The 19,455-nt window shown below is 34.4% G+C and overlaps 2 protein-coding genes across 4 annotated transcripts; one reads left to right on the top strand and one right to left on the bottom strand.

Annotated features, from left to right (window-relative positions):
* LOC26527485 lies at positions 1–1,291 on the bottom strand. Its single transcript, XM_032732796.2, has 2 exons — positions 1,163–1,291; positions 1–1,086 (listed from the first exon to the last, which is right to left on the bottom strand). Exons 1-2 carry the CDS (start codon positions 1,174–1,176, stop codon positions 279–281), a joined length of 822 nt encoding a protein of 273 aa, XP_032588687.1. The 5' UTR covers positions 1,177–1,291; the 3' UTR covers positions 1–278.
* Positions 1,292–7,296: 6,005 nt separating this feature from the next.
* LOC6585758 (proton channel OtopLc) lies at positions 7,297–13,110 on the top strand. Of its 3 annotated transcripts, XM_015161015.3 has the most exons (6): positions 7,796–8,160; positions 9,942–10,397; positions 10,506–10,658; positions 10,718–10,935; positions 11,071–12,042; positions 12,105–13,110. In XM_015161015.3, exons 1-6 carry the CDS (start codon positions 8,051–8,053, stop codon positions 12,620–12,622), a joined length of 2,427 nt encoding a protein of 808 aa, XP_015016501.3. In that variant the 5' UTR covers positions 7,796–8,050; the 3' UTR covers positions 12,623–13,110. The 3 variants fall into 3 exon arrangements, with proteins under 3 accessions (XP_043866485.1, XP_015016501.3, XP_043866480.1); XM_044010550.1 differs by lacking the exons at positions 7,796–8,160; positions 9,942–10,397 and adding an exon at positions 7,297–7,451; XM_044010545.1 differs by lacking the exon at positions 9,942–10,397 and having other exon boundaries at positions 7,801–8,160.
* The last annotated feature ends 6,345 nt before the right edge of the window (positions 13,111–19,455 follow it).

Here is a 19,455-nt window from a genome sequence, read left to right as displayed (position 1 = left end):
TAATAATTATAATCAAAATTTACTAAACTACATCTAGCAGAGCTTAGCCTACAACAGTAGGAATCCTATTAATTTGCAAAAGTCGAGTTAATAATGAGTCGATGGATCACAGAGTTCTACTGAGTTTGGCATAGAGTAGCACTCTATTTTGTTCAGTTCAGTTCAGTATTTCAATTTAACAATTACAAATTTAACAAAATTAACTTACGGCTTTGGCTAGAAAGCAGATTTGGCTTATGCAAGAAAAACTTGCCGTGCTTTAAGCCTTCAACTCTATTTTAAGGCACTCCACGAAGACACGCAATAACCAGTAACAAATGAGCCAAATTGATTAAGTAACAATTTGATTTCGCCTGGTGAGATGTAGAGGCAGCGGCAGTGGGTGGCGATACACCCACTGACTGAACAGCCCGATCGACTAATTGCTTGGCTCTTGATACACTAGACTTTATTGCGTTCATCCTTTTAGAGCACAAGTTGCATTTGCACTCATTGAGGTCTCCGTTTAGTCCACATGCACTTCCGTTATCTTTGCAGCTATCGAGTCCTAGACTAGGCTTCTCAAATAAAGTTAAAAGTGCCAACTCATTAATTTTGAGCAAGTCGCCAACTTGAAATTTTTCCGCTAGCACTGGCAACTGATTTGTAACAATCTTTGTAGAAAGTTCATGTGGCTTCACTTTGATGGTAAATAGATCCATGGATCCTTGTAGGATCGTCAACTTATTTACATTATCCGCCAAGAGTGCTTCGTGAAAATTATAATCATTGATATCAGAAGACTGGAATTGTTTGTGTGGGATAGTTGTCGACACACAGTTGTGGAAAAGTGGGCAGCCAAATAAATAGACTTTACGCAACTGGGGTCTGTGTACGACCCGAAAGCTATGGGCTATTTTCAGCATTGGCGCCTGCACCTTCTTCTGCAAGTCAAGCTGGGGCGAACTACCGTTTGTGTCAACCCAAAACGAGTTTCGTAAATTAAAATCATCCTTCAAGACTGCGGCGTGGCTCTCGCCACTATCTAGCGCCTCGTCCGCAAGTGGAATGCTGTGGTTGCTCCCAGCAATGAACGCGCGACTGCATCTGGAAATATGCATACGATCTCAAAACTCTAAGTTATTGTACACGCACTGTACGCTCCAGTACGCTCTGTACTTACAATTGCATCCACATAATTTGTATGCATGTATACTTCAATAATACAAAAAGAAAAAAGAAAATAAAATAATAATAATGTGATTAAATACCTGAGGTTGTAATACAATTATGTTTAGCCTGCTACAATAAAATGACATATTTGGATTAAAGCTAGAAGTAGCTCGGTTTGACAATATGTTCAGCGTAGTTTCTTGGTCGTATATAGTTAGTCAGTTACCCCTACGCCAATTATGGTTACGCCAATTATGGCCGGCCTATCAACGAATAATGGTGTTGCTCTTTTCCAAAATATTTTTTAATAATATCCCAATTCCTCGAGTTTGCTCTTCCAAGTAAGCTATTAAGAACTTTAACACTTTAACTATTAACATCATGCCGCGCTACCATGCTATAGCTGTCCTCCTTTCCGTCACGTGCTGTCATCCTTCGCTTCGCTTCTCCTTCTCTGATTGTCTCGCATAAATGCTGGCGATGAGATTAGCTACGAGCTAAATTACTGCCGCGTATACATTTCTACTAAAAGTAAGTTCATATATATATATATATACATATATATACCTTTGTATAATCTTTAAGATATACAATTTACAGCTGATACAGAGCTAAGCTCAACTAGATGACCACAACTTACCCAGGACTTTCAGTATCGGGACGTGCGAGCGTATGTGCATGTCTGTTTGCATTCATTAAAGCGCAAAATTGACAGCTAACAAATTCATCTTGATTATTCCTTAAACGCTGCCAACACAATCACAATAAAGGCGAGCAGAGCTCGCATCGGTGCTGCCGGCGAACGACAAGCGACAAACTAACATAGAGGATGCCTGCCAGTAGACAGACAAGCTCAAGCCAAAATCACTTGGGAGCCCTGCCAACAGCATTTGCAAAGGTTTTACTGCTGCTTAAAAGCGAGAAAAATCTAAGAATGGAAAACTACGCAAAATTACAATAAAGCACCGTAACATCTTAAAAGAAAAAAAAAAAAAAGATGGAGAAGTAGTAGAAGATGACAAAAAAAAAAAAAAAAAAAAAACAAAAAGACGACGTTTCACTTGAAATGCAAATGTGCATACACATTTTCAACGACTTTTACCCTTTTCTGTGCCCTTGCATTTGCGGGTCTGTATGTGCCCGACAACAACACCCATTGCCATCATAGACGATTATTAAGATTTATATTTGAAAATAAGCTGATTTTGGTTGACGCGTATTTTCCAGTTATAATATTTTGTTCTTCTTCGGGCAAAGAGCAAATAGATTCTCGGCGAACATATTAGGACAAAAAAGTAATTGCAATAGTATGTCAAACTTCAAATCTTTTCGAATTTTGGAGTATTTTCTCTTTGTAAAATCACACTTCAGGTTTTTTCCTTAGTGGTAAAGTCACAAGATGCCCTCATGTAGGTCATATTTTCGAATTGAAATGCTTGATATTATTATATTATAAATAAGTTCTAGATATCACAACTGCTTTGGGCAGTATAACCACAAATTGCTTAAAATCAAAAGTGGACTTGTAAAAAGGGACTATCTATACTGATAGTAGACTTTGACAACCAGATTGCCTGCCCTCTTTAAATGTGCAATCATCTTTGGTTTGAAGTTTGCAACTTTTTCAGTAGCAATTTACTACTGCATCTTAGCTACCACGGTCCCGGCCAACAAAATTAAGCGTAAGTTGACAGACAACTTGAAATTTTCTCTACAACTTCCAAGGCCAACAACGTCAACAGCTTACTTACTTCAGCAGAGTGTGCGTCGTTTTTAACTAAGCCCACCTCTTCTTTACTGCGCGAGCATAGTTTCCGTACACCATTTTCAAATTATTAAGAAGAAAGTATTTCATTGAATGCGTCCGACTAAAATATACCCTTTACCTACAGTTGGCCTCAGTTATATCAATTACCTTCCAAGAGCACAAATAACGAAATTTTTATTATCTCTCTCTTCAGATATCTTGCAGTTTATTTTTTTTAATATCTGTGGATAAAAATAGTAATCTACATTGAACTCAGGTTTCGTTAGCAACGGGCTGTGATGATTAAAAGAACAAGTTCGTTGTCGACGAAACCTGCATGCTATGTGGAGAGGCAACCATTCTATTGAAGATGACTGCGAATCTTAAAAATGTTCCTCATGGGAACCTCATATGTGTTAAATGTATGGACCAGTACTCGGTAAGTACAATTATGCCAACAACTGTAATCATTTTATATACATAAATATACAAATAGGTTCCCTTTTTATGAGCGGTTCAATTTACAATCTCGCAATGATAAATCTACTAAAGCTACTCTTCAAATCAAAACAAGGAACATTACAGACAGAAGAATTTAGGATCTTTGTTTGTACAATAGTGCAATTGTCGTAATGTAAATTAACTTACATGTGAAATTTCAGTTAATGAATAAATCAATAATAAGCATCACAATCCATATGAATTTCAAGTTAAATTACACCTGATTCTGATTGGCTAATTAAAGTGAAGTTTAATGTTCTACCAATTAGACAATCCAAATAAGAAATGCGCAAGCCTGGTACACATTTGAGAGAGCAAGAGGCACTCAAAGCGAGCAATGACATACCAATTACAATGACTTTTACATATGTGTTTCCATAAAGTTGGTGTCTTAAAGTTAATACAATTCATTAAGTATAGCAAGAGCTCTAGCAATAAATTGAAGACATTGTCTTTAGTGAACAGATTCGAAAGGGTTGGTTTAATGAGTATACTTTTACGAATACGTAGTGTCTATAATGATTTAAGAACGCACAATTCGTGCGATCTCTTAGTCGGGCACCCCTACCAAAGTCAACCACTCATACCTACACGATCAATCGTGTAAGTAAAAAGGCTTTAGTCGAGACTGCTCGACTAGGAGATATTCTGAACCCTCTAGGCTGATATTCTACTCATTCTGCACTATTTTTATGCACACATGCATACACACGCATCCGCATGCTCGTATAAACTCGTGCTTGCTCACTGCGCAGTTGTTGATTAATTTCTTATGTAGATGGACTATCTTTATGAAACCTTCAGGGCGTGATGATATGGCTAAAATGTGTGTACATTCCAAAGCACAAGTCTTTAGTACTTGAAATTGGGGACTATAAAATCTGCGTATCCATCAACACAGTAAATCTAAAGTCTTCAGGTCTAAAAGTGTTCAAGTTAGGCTGAAAAAAACAAAATCAATTTTTCGATTATTCTCGATACAAAAGCTATCGGATGAGTTATCGAAAAAATATGATAAACTTGTACTGCATATGGTATACACGAGTATGCATGACATTTCAGCTCTCTAGCTCTTATAACTTCCGATATCTAGGCGTTCATACGCACGGACTGACAGACGGACAGGGATATATCGACCCCGCACATCGCCCTATCAGGAATATATATACTTTATGAGGTCTGCGATGATTCCTTCTGTCTGTTACATACTTTTCACAAAACCATTATACCCTGATTTCCCATTTTTAATGGGTTCAGGTTATAAACAAGTAAGAAAACTCTAGTCAAGAGTGCTCGACTAGATACTACCCTGAACCAAACTAATAAAAATACCCATTTAGTATGGCTAAAATTTCAATTTCGTTGTATTTAAAAATATAAATGAAATACAAAACTCATTTAATAAAATATAAAAATATTTTGAAACATTTAAAAAAACTAACATCAATTGCAGCGCTCGGGACTCGAACCCGTGACTTCTCGATCGAGCGTCACGCCCCTACTCACTACGCCACCTCACTTTTGCAATCTGTGTTAGCAATACTGAAATATATTCACTGCTGCAGCGCCCTCTACCAAAACTAAACCAAAGTAACAGCTGATGTGATTCAAAGAATGTTCTAGAAGAAGATTGAATGTATGTGTGCACACGTATACGATACTGTTGTAGCTGCGTTTGTTAAATGGCCAAATATTTGATTATTTTTTATTAATTTTTTACTTAACATAATTTAATGAAACTTTCAGCATATGATCTACATATTATATTGAATATTTGACAAATTTAAAAAAGTGAAAAATCTCATTCACAATTAGCTATAGTGGCATCTGACTTGAACTTGAATGTTTTTAATCGATAAAAACATAACGGGATGATTTACCGAATTTTAAAAGCAAACTCGACATCCGCGCTGTATATACGGTCATTTAAAAAAATTCAAGTCTCTCGACGCGTTCAAACATACGGGCAGACGGACGGACGGACAGACGGACAGGGCCAAATCAACTCAGCTCGTCGCCCTGATCAAGAATATATATACTTTGTGGGGTCTGCCACGCCTCCTTCTGCCTGTTACATACATTTCAAGAAAACCATTATACCCTGATTTCCCATTGTAAATGGGATCAGGGTATAAAAAAAAGTGCTCTAGCTCAGATTGCTCGAATAGTATCCCCTGACTCTTACAACAAAACCGATACTCCAATAATTCTACATTCACGGCGCAGTTGACACAGAGCTTCAGTATGGAATATATAAAGTGAACTTAATTTGCGATTTAGCACTACTTTCAATTCATCGATTTTTTTTAAACAAGCTCGATCTGCGTATAGTATACAGAGACTTGCAAAAAACGTATATAACTTTTTAGGTTCAGAAATCGCTGCATTCAAACATACGCACAGATAAATGGACAGGGCTAAATCAATTCACTTCTTCGCTCTGATCTGCGTGTTACATAAATTTTAACAAAACCATTATACCCTGATCCAATTTTCATTGGGTTCAGGGTATAGTGATAATTCCTTATCTAGATGATAAAAATGAAAATTGAACAAGTAAGAAAGCTCTAGTCGAGACTGCTCGACTACGAGATCCCCTGAACCCTTGGAGTAATAGCTATTTCAATAATTTTTCGCGTCTTTCAGCTTACACAAGAAATACGCACACACACTCACATACACACGCACATACACAAACACATACACACACATACACACACATACACACACACACACACACACATACACAAACAATTACATACATATACACACACAAGCATAAACACGCATGGGCTGCAGTGTGCGTTTACTATGAGAACTTAATTGTTTAATAACTTTTTTTATGGACGTACGATCTTCATGAAACTTTTAGATTATGATTATAACATGAATATGCATGTAATTGCCAAAGCACAAGTCTCTAGTATTTGAAATACGCTTTTTACAAAAGTGAGGGTGAGGGGGGTGAATTTAGAGGTGGGGGTAAATTTTAACAAAAACCGAAATTGTATAAATTGCATATAAGCATACATTAAAAATTTGGAGACTCTAGCAATAAAGGTGTAGAAGATATAATTTTATAACTGGGTTTCGATAAGGTTTTTTATCGATAAAAAAAGATCGAGATGAGTTATCGATTTTTAATGATAAACTTGATATGCGCGCTGTAATTACGGACATTTTAAAAAAAATTTGAAGTCTCTAGCTCTTATATCTTCTGAAATCGACGCGTTCATACATACGGACAGACGGACAGACGGACAGACAGACGGACAGGGCCAAATCAACTCAGCTCGTCACCCTGATCAAGAATATATATACTTTGTGGGGTCTGCCACGCCTCCTTCTCCTTGTTACATACATTTCAACAAAACCATTATACCCTGATTTCCCATTGAAAATGGGTTCAGGGTATAAAAATAGATAAATTAAAAATTTGCTTTCGCATGCACATCACCAGTTGAAATTACCGGATTCCCCAACTACATATTTTGTATTTTACCAACTTCCATAAATTTGGTACGATCCATTTCATAAATTAATGGAATGTTTTTCGTTGCGCATTGTTAAAAAATCGCATTCAAGTTTCTGTATACGCAGTTTATTCAAGGAAGCTAAATGCTTCCCATTTGTAGATAGCTTTGAAAGTCGAAGATATCTACATATGTACATACATATATGCTTGTTTATACACTCATTTGTCACTGACAAGCGTCGTGCACATCGGAAGCCCAAGTTAATACCTATGCATTAACTATAAACAAATCACAAGAACTCACTTGGTCAAAGGCGTTGTCTACAGAACATTCAGTGACGAGTCACACAACATTCTCACCCTTATCAAACTGAAATGATAAGAACGAATTTGAAAAAATAAATTGCTATTTTAGTTTTCTTACATCGACTGAGGCGCCTGCAGTTTTATTTTAAATTGAGGCCAATCGTTGATATTCTCTTATTGAACCATTTTTAAGAACAGTTCGCGAATTGATTTAATGTTGGAGCAGATTCGTCAAGTGAGATACGAGCGAATGCCTTCAGTTACATTTAGGTGAGACTACGAATGGATTTTTTTTTTTATATATATAGTTTTAAATGTTTTATTTATTTACTATGTATGTATTAGCTTAGTTATAATTCTAGATATTTTGAGCTATGCAAATATGTAAATTGACAAAATTAAATTTACTTTTAAATATTATAAAAAATACTGTTATGATGCATTGTTATTAATAAAAACGGTGATGATGATAACAATTATATTAATTATAATATTAAGATCAAATAAATGAAATAGAGATATAATATCGATCAGCTATGGATTCCGGAAATCTCACATCCACTAAATATCCTACAAATTAATGTAATAGTCTAATAAATCTATACAACTTGTGGGCAATTCCAGAAATTCAAAAGTGTGTTAAGCTGTGTATCAAAAGCATATGTTAGCAACAGCGATGTAAAAGGTAATAATCGCTAATAGACTGCTCAAATAGTGTCTGACAGAAAGCAGTATCAGCTACAGCAACAGACAGAAATATCACAAGCATTTAGTACCACAGGCAACACATTACTGTACAGTCAGCGGTGCCTAGGATATAATTCTGATTGAAAATTCCTTGTGAATGGTTCACATAAACGAGTTTCAATATGTCACTTAATAATATAAATGCAAACGTATACTACGATGATCCGATCTCATTATGGAAAACAAAACAACGCGTTCACTATAAAGACGACATTACGGCGCGTGCCAAAAAGTGTGTGATTTTATTTTAACTAAATAAATAAATATTTCCTAAATATCAATATCCACTAATATGTTTCTTGAGAATACCTAACCATGGCATAATTTGTTTTGGTATATCTGCATATTTGTAACTCTTTCTCATTGTTTAGTTACATATACATATGTGAATTGTATACCTGGACGCTCTGAACTTATGCATGTGTATTGGAATTCATTTATTCGTCCGATATCAAGTCTTACTTAAAAGTGATAAGTGAAGCTAAATTTGGATATTATTAATAACGATAGTCAATAAACATAATTAATAATTATTAATAGTTGTGCTATAACAAAATAGAGAACAAAGAATTAACAAATGTCAAACCAGACATTGATTTAATAATTGAATCAATTATGATTCAAGATAATGTAATTTAATAATTATGATACGTCATTTCCCATATTCCATTTGTTGATATAAAATCGAAAGTTAGTCTGTCTTTAGCTCTAGAAATATACAAAATTCATTTATGAAACGATGTGCCAATAAAACAACAACAATATATATTTATGGGCTAACTATCACAAAGCTGAAAATATTGTAAGAAATACTCACTCTTCTCTCGCATCAGCGAAAGTAATTTGCGTATATGTATAAAGTGCATGATACTATGTAGATCAAACTGTTTTTATACGGCCACCTTTGCTTTAAGCAGAATATTCTATTTAATGTTTCATTTAGCTGGCCATTGTCAATACAGACAGATCTGATTAGTGTAAAATTAGCGCGTCACGAGTCATGGCCGAAATTATAACGTAAGCACTGATTATATTCAACTAAATGAAATTATGGAAGTCAATAATATTTCACTTACCAAAACTTTCCCGAAATAACCTATACCAAGTCTAAATCTTACCCGATGACTTTGTATTTGAATTTCTTATTTATTTGTCCAAAGACATATAAGATGTAATTCAATAATTTCGATAACTTTTTTATTCGAAAATATAGAAACGACAAATCAATTATTTGAAATTGACCTGGCTTTAACAAAAACCAATTTTACCTTGTTTCCTATTTTTAGTGGATAAGGGTATAATAAGAAGTAAGAAAGTTCTAGTCGAAACTATTCCACATCCCCTGAAGGGGATGTGTAGGGCTATATCGACTCAGCTCGTCTCCCTGATCAAGAATATATATACTTCATGGGGTCTGACACCCCTCCTTCTGCCTGTTACATACATTTAACAAAACCATTATACCCTGATTTCCCATTTTCAATGGGTACAGAGTATGTTTTATTTTCATAAAGAAATAATAGTAAAGTAATAGAAATAGAGGATTGCTAATTGCAAATTGAACCAAATTAAATCAGAAACTCAAAAAAAATTCCACATATCCAAATGGTTTTTAATTGATACGGAGTCCCATTTGGTGTGTGTTATCAGTGGGTAATGTAGAATTCAACACCCGTGTGCTGGTCTTTTATTGGCTAATTATAAGTGCTTCAGTTCTACCCAAGACCTAAAAATTTTTAACCACAAAATCAATTACAAAGCAATTAGAAGCAGAACCATATGTACATATACAAATGTCCGACTGTAGTCTTCACGTTGCCCACATTTTGAAGTGGTGTACAAAAATTAACGTCGATAGTTGTCCATAGTCATCAGATGCCCTGTCGTAACCTCAGTTGCTTTGCAAACTCTAGGCTGAAAAGAGCTAAGAGTTGCACATATTAAAGACAATCATACACTGATTTTGGTTCTGCGAGCGTGTATTTGAGTTACTGACTTCCAAATTTACGTTAGAAATAAAGTACTTAGCTGCGACAGCTGCGAATATATCACAATAAGGCAACCAAAAAAATCGATATCCTTCTCTCGACTAACGCCTGCAACGACCCCACCACCGGAGACTCAACCGCATTCCGGCAACAACTCGACTATATCCGCAACCTCAAACTCCGTGAGACGATACGCTCGCACCGCATGTGACAATTGTGGTTACCATAACATACCGATTATGTCACACCCAATATCACCTCTAGCGAAATCGCAAACAAACTTGGAGCTCGTGGAACATGGCAGTCAGCGTCAAGCTCTTTTGGCCCTCCCATCTATACATCATGACGATTCAGCTTACACACTTCAGGTATCACGACGTCCATCGATCCTGCTACAGGAGATCCTGACTAACCGACCTCCCGGCATTGGACGCAAGGATCCTAATAATTTTCTCCATCCACGAAGCTCCAAAAATGCAGGGTACAGCTAGTCTTTATATTATTAAGATATGTAAGAATCGTTAATATACTATCACAATACCTTAAAGCTTTTCTTTTTGTTTCTTCAATTTTCACATTCTAACAAAAGAAATCCTAATGGAACAGCCACCGGCAGTACGGCAACGATTAATTTTCACAGCGGCACTGCAAGTGCTCGCAATGGTTCCAGCGCCAACTACGACAGCGGCGCAAAAAGCTTTCAGGCCAAACAACAAAAAGAAAAGAACCGGAGAACGGGAAAGTAAGAGCTCATTTGGAATATCATCATCAACAATTTTAGATACATCGTTTGTCTTATAGTGATGCTATCAGCTCGGCACTGTCTGCGACCTATTGCAAGCTACTAGTGCTCCTAGGAGTCTGCCTTCCCATTACGGAGGTCATATCAGATCAAATACCAACCTATGTGTATCAAGGATTTTATGTTTATCTATATGCTGGAAGCATATTTTTTGTTATATTTGTATATATAAGCGCATTTCGTAATCGTTCTCTCTTCAATGCCCTAAAGGATTTTCGTAAGTGGAATATTTGGTGTTTCTGATTTCATTATTGTCTTTAGCTGAATTTTTTCAGTAAGAAGACTCATTTAGTTTTTTGAACATGTGTATATAATTATTAAAATCAAAGTAATATTGTCTTCCGAACATTAGACGAGAAGAACAGCAATATACACCTTAAGCACAAGGTGACTCACTTCGGAAGTTTTTATCTACGCGTTGGTGCTATTGCCTTCGCTATCGGTACAATGGTGTATTCGGGGCTGGAATTTGGCCAATTCTTCGAACTCAATGGTCACCCTGGATGCCACGACGTCTTTGTAGCCATTACTCCAATCTGCCGTATGGTACTCTGCATTGCCCAGGTGCAATTCATCTTCCTCAACACAACATATATGGACATGGCACGTCACAAGGTAACCTCGCGTTTCGGACTCATGCACATGGTAGCCACAAATTTGTGTGAATGGTTATATGTTCTGGTCGAAGAAACAAAGCACGAAATATTTCACATAAACCACCATGATATGGATCAAGGCCTCGATCCTATGCTACACAACGGAACACATGGCGGTCCTGACTGGCCGTCTCTGAATCAATCCCTTCAAGTTCACGGACCACTCAACACTGGATTAAGAATACAGAACCATTCTAATGAAAGCACGATAAACAAAATACTAGTCAATATAACTGTTAGTAACCTCACAACAGTAGCAACGCCAACACAAACAACATTTTCAGGATGCTCTCGGACTACTATTATGGGTGCTTTAGTTCAGCAGCTGTCCCCGTTTCTTTTTCCATGTACAATTGAATACTCTCTAATTTGCGCAGTTATTCTTTTTGAAATGTGGAAGACAGTTAAGTCCATACCGGACATCGACAAGACCCGGAAGAACTCCATAAAGCCCATAGCGCAAAAGCCGGCCCATCACTTCTCTGTCGATTGCTCTCAGTCACATAAGGGTCTTTTCTTCGGCATACTCATTATTGTCATGACTATTATATCAATGATTATGTATTTTGTGCTGTATACGCAACCAGGCTATGAGCTGATCGCCACCCAGGAGGTGACACTCTGGGAGACGTTCATGTACTTCATGTGCGCCTCCGCAGTAATTACCGGTAGGTAGCTGTGATAATGATGATAAGAATTGATCTCTTGAATAACATTATCTTCTTGACAGGCATGATCCTAATGCGTGATCTTCGATATATCAAGGATACAAGTGACGAGCACCATTCAATGGACTTGGATAATCTACTATTAGTTGTTGCGCAAACTGGCGTCTACCTGTACGGCATGTTTAGCATTCTAGGCAGCTATTTCGCTAAATGGGATACAGTCCCAGACCGCGTTGAAGGCATCATTGCTGAGGTCTTTGGTGTTGTGCAAACATCACTGCAGACAATGTTTATACTGCATTCTAGCCACCGCCGCTGCAAAGGCTCTAAGCAGGTACGCCGCAAGCCCGGCCGCGAAATTATTACATTCCTATTGGTCGCTAATATTGCTATATGGTTTGTCAACACCCTCATCAAAGGTCGGGCCGTCTTTCGGCAGACGCATCTCGAGTTTTTCGGTATATGGGGGTGGACAATTATCACACATATCTCAATGCCACTGGCAATTTTCTATCGCTTTCATTCAACGATTTGTCTATTCGAAGTATGGAAAATTACATATAAGGCTAAGGCCCACTAATCCTTACAATTCATACCGCTTCACTTTATATCTCTGCTTTTACCATTATTTGTAAAGGTTCAATTGATTGGTATGTCGGACCTTAAAATGTTGATGCATGAAGTAGTCTAAGCCATTTCTTGGCGACTCCAATCGTCACGATCGCATGGAGAAAAATAGATTGGGTAGATAAATTTAGATTTAAATACCAATAAATTCTTAGAGATACATATGAAGAATCGTCACGATCGCATGGAGAAAAATAGATTGGGTAAATAAATTTAAATTTAAATACCAATAAATTCTTAGAGGTACATATGAACAGATTTGTACTTCGTCAGCCATTTTATCATTAAGAGGGCTTAAAAAACTTGTCTTTTTTTTTAGCTCTATAGTAAATAAAGCATTTAATTGTATACAGTGTACATTTTTTTAAGATTACAATAATATTTGTATACTTTGAATATTGTTTCCTAATTGTAGCAAATAAAAATAATTATTCCATAACATTATAATATCATCTAATTATATAGGTTTGTATATATATATATATATATATATATATATATATATATATATATATATATATATATATATATATATATATATATATATATAAATTATGGTTTGAGTTGATTTCGATTCATGCTTCGTGTTCCACAATCTCTGGCCATTCGTACTTTAAGTGTTATGATCCTTTCCCGGAATTCATTATACAATTAATAAATAAATCTGTTTATCGTTCACAATATTGGCTTGTTTTTACTATAAACTAGAAAGGTTGCCTTCCAGTCTAAAGCAAATTCATTAAAAGAAAAAACTTTATCTTTCATAAGAGAAGTTTTCTATTATTGCAGCTATTTATTTTTCCTTTAAAAGAGCTACCGGCTAAAACATATTGTGTGAAGGCTTCGATAGACAATTTCTTTGTTAAAAGCTAGGATTTTATTTTTTTATTGACAAATAACAATTGGGAATGCTATAAGTCTATTCACAAAACAAGCAAAGAAAAGAGATATAGAGAACAAAATCAAATACTTGTTATAATATGGAATTCTAAAAAGGACTTATTTTCTCTTCTTTTTGTTTAATTGCGTGTGTTAGATGGATGAAACTCTAAGAATTACCTATTTTTATATATTATCGGTTACATTATTCATAAAAAGCACCTATATAATAGGTATACAATGCATTTCAGTAATACATATGTAAATTGGCATGTGCCAAACCTTCGTAACAATGTGCAACAATCTGCGTATATATTTTTTATATATATATTCTATTTATTAGTTTTTAAAAATAAAATAGTGATTCAAACTTTGAAATTTTCAATTAATTGAAATAGAAATTCACATGCAGCTATTATGTGTAAATTGTCTTTTTATATAAGTGTTTTTATAATCGTATTTTATTAAATATATTTTTAATCTATTGCTCTTCTTTTTAGATAAAGTATTTGAATACATATATTTAAGTAAGATAAATCTTAGGTTCTGTTTACAAAACTTTCCACATTGAACGGCTTCGAATTTTATGCATTCAAGTCGACTATATGTTAGCTAAACGAGAAGTCTTCTTATATGCGAAGTCTGACGAGTCGATTGACCTGTTCAAACACATATATGGAAACTAGGTAACTAGTTTGTTAGGAAAACAATAGCAATGTAATGTATACATGTTCTTTTGAAAAGTCTGCCAAAAATGTGAAACCACACTTTTGACAGCTATATTCAAACAAATATACTTTCTATTTTCATTGATGCAACAGGAACAAACATAAATACAGACTGACAGATACACAAACGGAAGGTATTAATACTTACTTCGTTATACATTATTTTTATTTATTTATTTATTTATTTTTTGTCTTACCAATTTATCAATCTCTTCTTTGCACGTTTTTAGCGAAATGATGGCTTTAACAAGTGGCTTATGACACTCATACGAATCTAGAATTGGAAATTTATGTCCTATCTTATGTGAGTCCCTAGTAGGGACTCCCTACCTTATTGGCTTCCTTCTTGTTTACTCTAGTACACGGAATACTTTGCAATACAAAAAAAAAAAAAAAAAAAAGGAATTTTAGGTTAACGGAAATCGTTTAATTTTCAAAATCTACAGATAGACCTGGAATATTATATATAATAATACTCATAGGCAGGAAACTAAAATGTAAAATTTAGTAAACAATTTTTAAACTAAAATTGTACAGTAAGTTGACTATTATTTAATAATAGACTACATACATTTGCCTTGGCAATAAAATATTATATTTGTAATTGTAAAGATAAAGATACAAGAGCTTGCTTGCACGCACATTTGATACCTTAAGACTATACTTCATTCCTGAACTTAAAAAATATGGTGTGAAAGTTTAATACAAATCCAACAAATGGTTGCTATTTTAGGGTTATTTTGGACATTAATATAATATACATACATATTTTTGTTTTTGTTTTTCTCTTAACATCTGAGTCACAAATTTTGAAAATGTTTCTAAAAACCCCAAATTAGTCGGTCGTTTCTAATTGTTCAAATATATTGGTAATCTTAACTTAAAAGCTAATTTAACCAATTTATTGTAAATTTAGTATAATTTGGTTTATTGTTGGGTGTTCTACAAAATTTTTAGTTGTTCCACATTTTATAACTTTTAACTTAGAATATTTTAGAATGGATAAAATGCAGCTATGCTGGAAGTACTAGTAAAATTTAGTATCACAGTATTTTATATAAGGTCAAATTTTGCATTATATGTATGTTTATTATTCTGCAACATTAATTGTCCCTATTCATAATTTAGTAGCATTGTTTTATTGTTGGATATGGATCTACATGACGATCTAAAGCCAACTTAAATATGAAAAAACTGGGAAGAACTAAGGAAGCTTCTATGTTTGTAAATTCCAAGACAGTGCACAATAAATCAAAAATAGTAATAAACAAAAATTGTGGTATATTACAAGAGTCCCATCTTATGTGTTGATTAGAACAACATTTGCGCCATTTTCTGTTACCAATTAAATCCAGTTAAATGAACTCATAGCTATGAGAACTACAAAATAATATGGTTCTGACAATTTTTTTTTAAATCAAGCAAATAAACTAAATTTCTATACGAAGAGTTTGCTGTGAATAATTTATAATTTCAAAAACGTCAAGAGTCTATTTATTACATTCACGGTAAAATGTCATATACATATTGGAAGCAAAGTCAATCCTCTTGGGTGGTGCAATAGTAGTAAAGCGGCTTTTGATACTCGATTATTGGTTTAGTACAATCAGCACTGAAGTTCAACTATGTATACCCATCTCAAATTGTATCAACTTAAGATAATAAATCTGAGAACGATTGCATCATGTTTTATTACCAATCTCTATAGAATCAAACAAATATAAACTTAACAACCAAATGGTAAATAAAATTTATTAAATTGTTTCTGAATGCAAACAATCTATCCAAAGTGACAGACACGTACAGCTCTCATTAGTACCAGATATTAAGTAGATTAAGCAGAAAAATTTGAGCACATAATATCATAGTCCCTAGTTAGTCTGCTTGGATTCTCAAAGCAAATGAACTCTACATAGAATTTTTCTTAACAAACATTGAGCAATGTTATGGTTTGCATGCTATGCTTTTGGTATTTCCTTTATTATATGGCAAGAGTATTTGGGGTCCGCCTTTGCCCAGAATATAAAATATTCATTTTTAACTAAAATCGGAGAGAGGCGACACAACCCTCCGTGCCATGCTCACATATCGGACTCTTGTTATTTGGTCAGAGTATTGATATGTATTTATAAAAGAAGTTGAAATGGTGTTAAGGGCATGTTCTAGTCCGACACGTTGGATTATTGTTAAATAATTGATTATTGTATACCCTACCCATTGAATACTAGTCGTATATACCACATAATGTGCGCAAAGGTGTATGGCATATAAAAGGAAGCACTGACCTAAATATAATTGAAAGTCCATGATTTATTATTTTCCTACTTCCCTGTAAATTAGAATATCCCTGTGCGAGTATAAAAATTAGTGCCAGCTAAATGTTTTGCTGTGAAAGTGAAGTGAGTGATATGATAATTTTAAAGGATACTCAAAAATAATGTAGAAATAAATAGTTATGGTGTGTATCTAAGTATTTAGGTGTGCGGCAAATGCTCAGCTTAGCCGGCTATCAGTATAAGTATTCACTTGTAAAGCCCATCAATTGCCTATGTCAATATTTAACTTGCGAATAATTTTGAATTCGTGTGTCCTAATTTGTTCAAGAATGCATGATATTTAAAATTACGTATATTAATTTACATTTGTAAATACATTTATTTTTTTTATTTAGAGGCACAATTCTACGCAAACAACGGTATTCTTAAATTGTGGAAGTAGTATCTTGGTATTCGAAGCTGTAGCCTGCTAATTTATATTTATTATTCAAATTACTATGTTTCATTATGAAATCCCTTATAAATGGAAGCGGAAAACTTTTAATACAGACCGGATATGGTTTCATACAAATATAAATTTGACTCTTAGCCACATGCCTTCAAAATAACCTTAGCATAAAATGTAAGTTTTGTAATTGTTTGTTTCTTAATTCATTTTAAGTCTTTAGGGTTTCAATTGACTAAGGCTTGTGTTTCATATGCGGCTAAAAGTGATCTCTTGATAATTATAAATTCAAAATATGTGATGGTTCCTCGAAAATCATTACAAACTTATCTATGAAATAAATGTTCTATATTAGCTCAAACGCTTTTTTTTTCTACGAAGAAACAACTGTTATATTTTGTTTAGTAAAATTACATTAGCTTCAATTATATTAACCGAGATTACATGAAACTAGCCTATCTGTGATATTTTTATAACAGAATGGCACTAATTCGGAAGATTTGTTTAATATATAAGTACGAACAGGGTCACATTACGGCAGTTTTCGCTTATTTAAGTTAATAAGTGACTTTAATGTATACAGCTGCATTCATAAAAATAGTAGTGCGACTGAGCACTAGATATTGCACAAAAAAAACTTAGTGATAAACTCAATATTATGAAAAAATTTAAAAGGTATATTAAATTTAATATATTTAGTTATAAATCACGATATTCTATAGATGTTACTATAGATGAGGTCCTTTCAGCGTTTCAATTGCATTTGCCTCCTGATCTATTGTCACATGTAACTTACGGTTCCTACGCCTATACGCCTAGCTTCGTCCCCCCTAAGTTCTCAGTAAGTACTGTTGACTCACATCCGTTTATATTATATTGTTAATTCCAGGATATTTTTAAAAGCTAAATAATTTTGACCGAAAGTAAAGTGATTTACTCATAATTTACATCATATTATAAACAAGTAAGAAGACTGCTCGACTAGGAGATACCCTGAACCCTCCAAGCTGATATTCTAATCATTCTGCACTTCTTCTATGCACACATACATACACATCCATCCAGACGCGCGTATAACAACGCGCTCTGCTAACTGCGCAGTAAGCAGCGACTGCGCTTGGGCTGCGCTGCAGTGTGAGCAATATTATGAGAATTTATTTGTTGAATAATTTCTTTTGTAGACATACGACCCTAATGAAACTTGCAGAGCGTAATCACATGGCTAAAATGTGTGTACGTTCCAAAGCACAAGTCTTTAGTACTTTAAATTACAAATTGGGGGGCGAATGGGGCGTGGTATCCAAAATCTGTAAATTACAAAATCTTTGTATCGATTAACTTTATATACAACGCAAATTTGAAGTCTCCAGGTCTAAAAGTGTTCAAATTAGGCTAAAAAACAAAGTCGATTTTTCGATTATTCTCGATAAAAAAGTTATCGGAATACTTATCGAAAAAATAAAGCAAACTCGTACTGCCTATGGTATACACGAGTATGCATGCCAAATTTCAGCTCTCTAGCTCTTATATCTTCTGAGATCCTTTTGCTCATACGGACGGACGGACGGACAGACGGACAGGGCTATATCGACTCAGCTCGTCGTCCTGATCAAGAATATATATACTTTATGGGGTCTGCGATGATTCCTTCTGCCTGTTACATACTTTTCACAAAACCATTATACCCTGAATTCCCATTTTCAGTGCAGCATTATTATTTTTATGAGCGCAGCTGTATGTATATTAATTTTTAGTAAAAAGTAATTTATAAATATTTGCTATCGAAGAGAATTCAAAGTATGGACAATCATTGTATATTTCGATGCAATATAGTAACAATGACCCCAGTACATGTTATAAAGTTGTTAATTTATATTTTTATAGCTTGTTATACAAAAAATATATATAATAAATAAATAATATATATATACCTAATTGTCTTGTCATATATGCATCAGTAATTTGCAGCTATACCTGTAGCTCGAAGACAAATGTCCAATTTGTGTTCAATTTAAGTTAGAGCTATAGATGAACTATAGGTGCAAATTACTGATGCATATATCTCACGACAATTAGGTAACATGCTATATTCATATATATATTATATAACTCGTAAAGGGACACCAAGAATAAACCGTACACTACCATACCAATACATGGTTACCTGAACACCAGCTAACAAAACATAATTGAAGTTATATGCGAATTATTTGTATGTTGTCGATATTTTTTATAAGTTGTTACATTTTAACATTGGCTTAGTGCTGCAATGGTATTCGCAGCAAGCCTACTTACTTATTTAAATTGTCATACCGTGTCATAAAAGCCTCATTACACTATATATTATAATAATTTATTGTAGAGGCCAGAATAAGTCTGATGTAAATTCACTTGCGCAAAAAAAAGTGTGTGTAAAACCAAATATTGGGACTAAACAAAGGAAAGACGGAGTAAGAAA

Source organism: Drosophila mojavensis, unplaced genomic scaffold (genome assembly GCF_018153725.1).
Source record: "Drosophila mojavensis isolate 15081-1352.22 unplaced genomic scaffold, ASM1815372v1 contig_136, whole genome shotgun sequence".
NCBI classification, from domain to species: Eukaryota; Metazoa; Arthropoda; class Insecta; order Diptera; family Drosophilidae; genus Drosophila; species Drosophila mojavensis.
The sequence above is the reverse complement of the archived record's forward strand: the minus strand, read 5'-3'. Positions and strand labels throughout refer to the sequence as shown.

What these genes read in the sequence shown, in the direction of transcription:
- LOC6585758 (XM_015161015.3), top strand. Translation starts at nt 8,051, where the DNA reads ATGTCACTTAATAATATAAATGCAAACGTATACTACGATGATCCGATC. An exon ending in CGAAGCTCCAAAAATGCAGG is followed by an intron (nt 10,398 to 10,505) that starts GTACAGCTAGTC and finishes TTCTAACAAAAG; the next exon opens with AAATCCTAATGGAACAGCCA. An exon ending in AAGAACCGGAGAACGGGAAA is followed by an intron (nt 10,659 to 10,717) that starts GTAAGAGCTCAT and finishes TTTGTCTTATAG; the next exon opens with TGATGCTATCAGCTCGGCAC.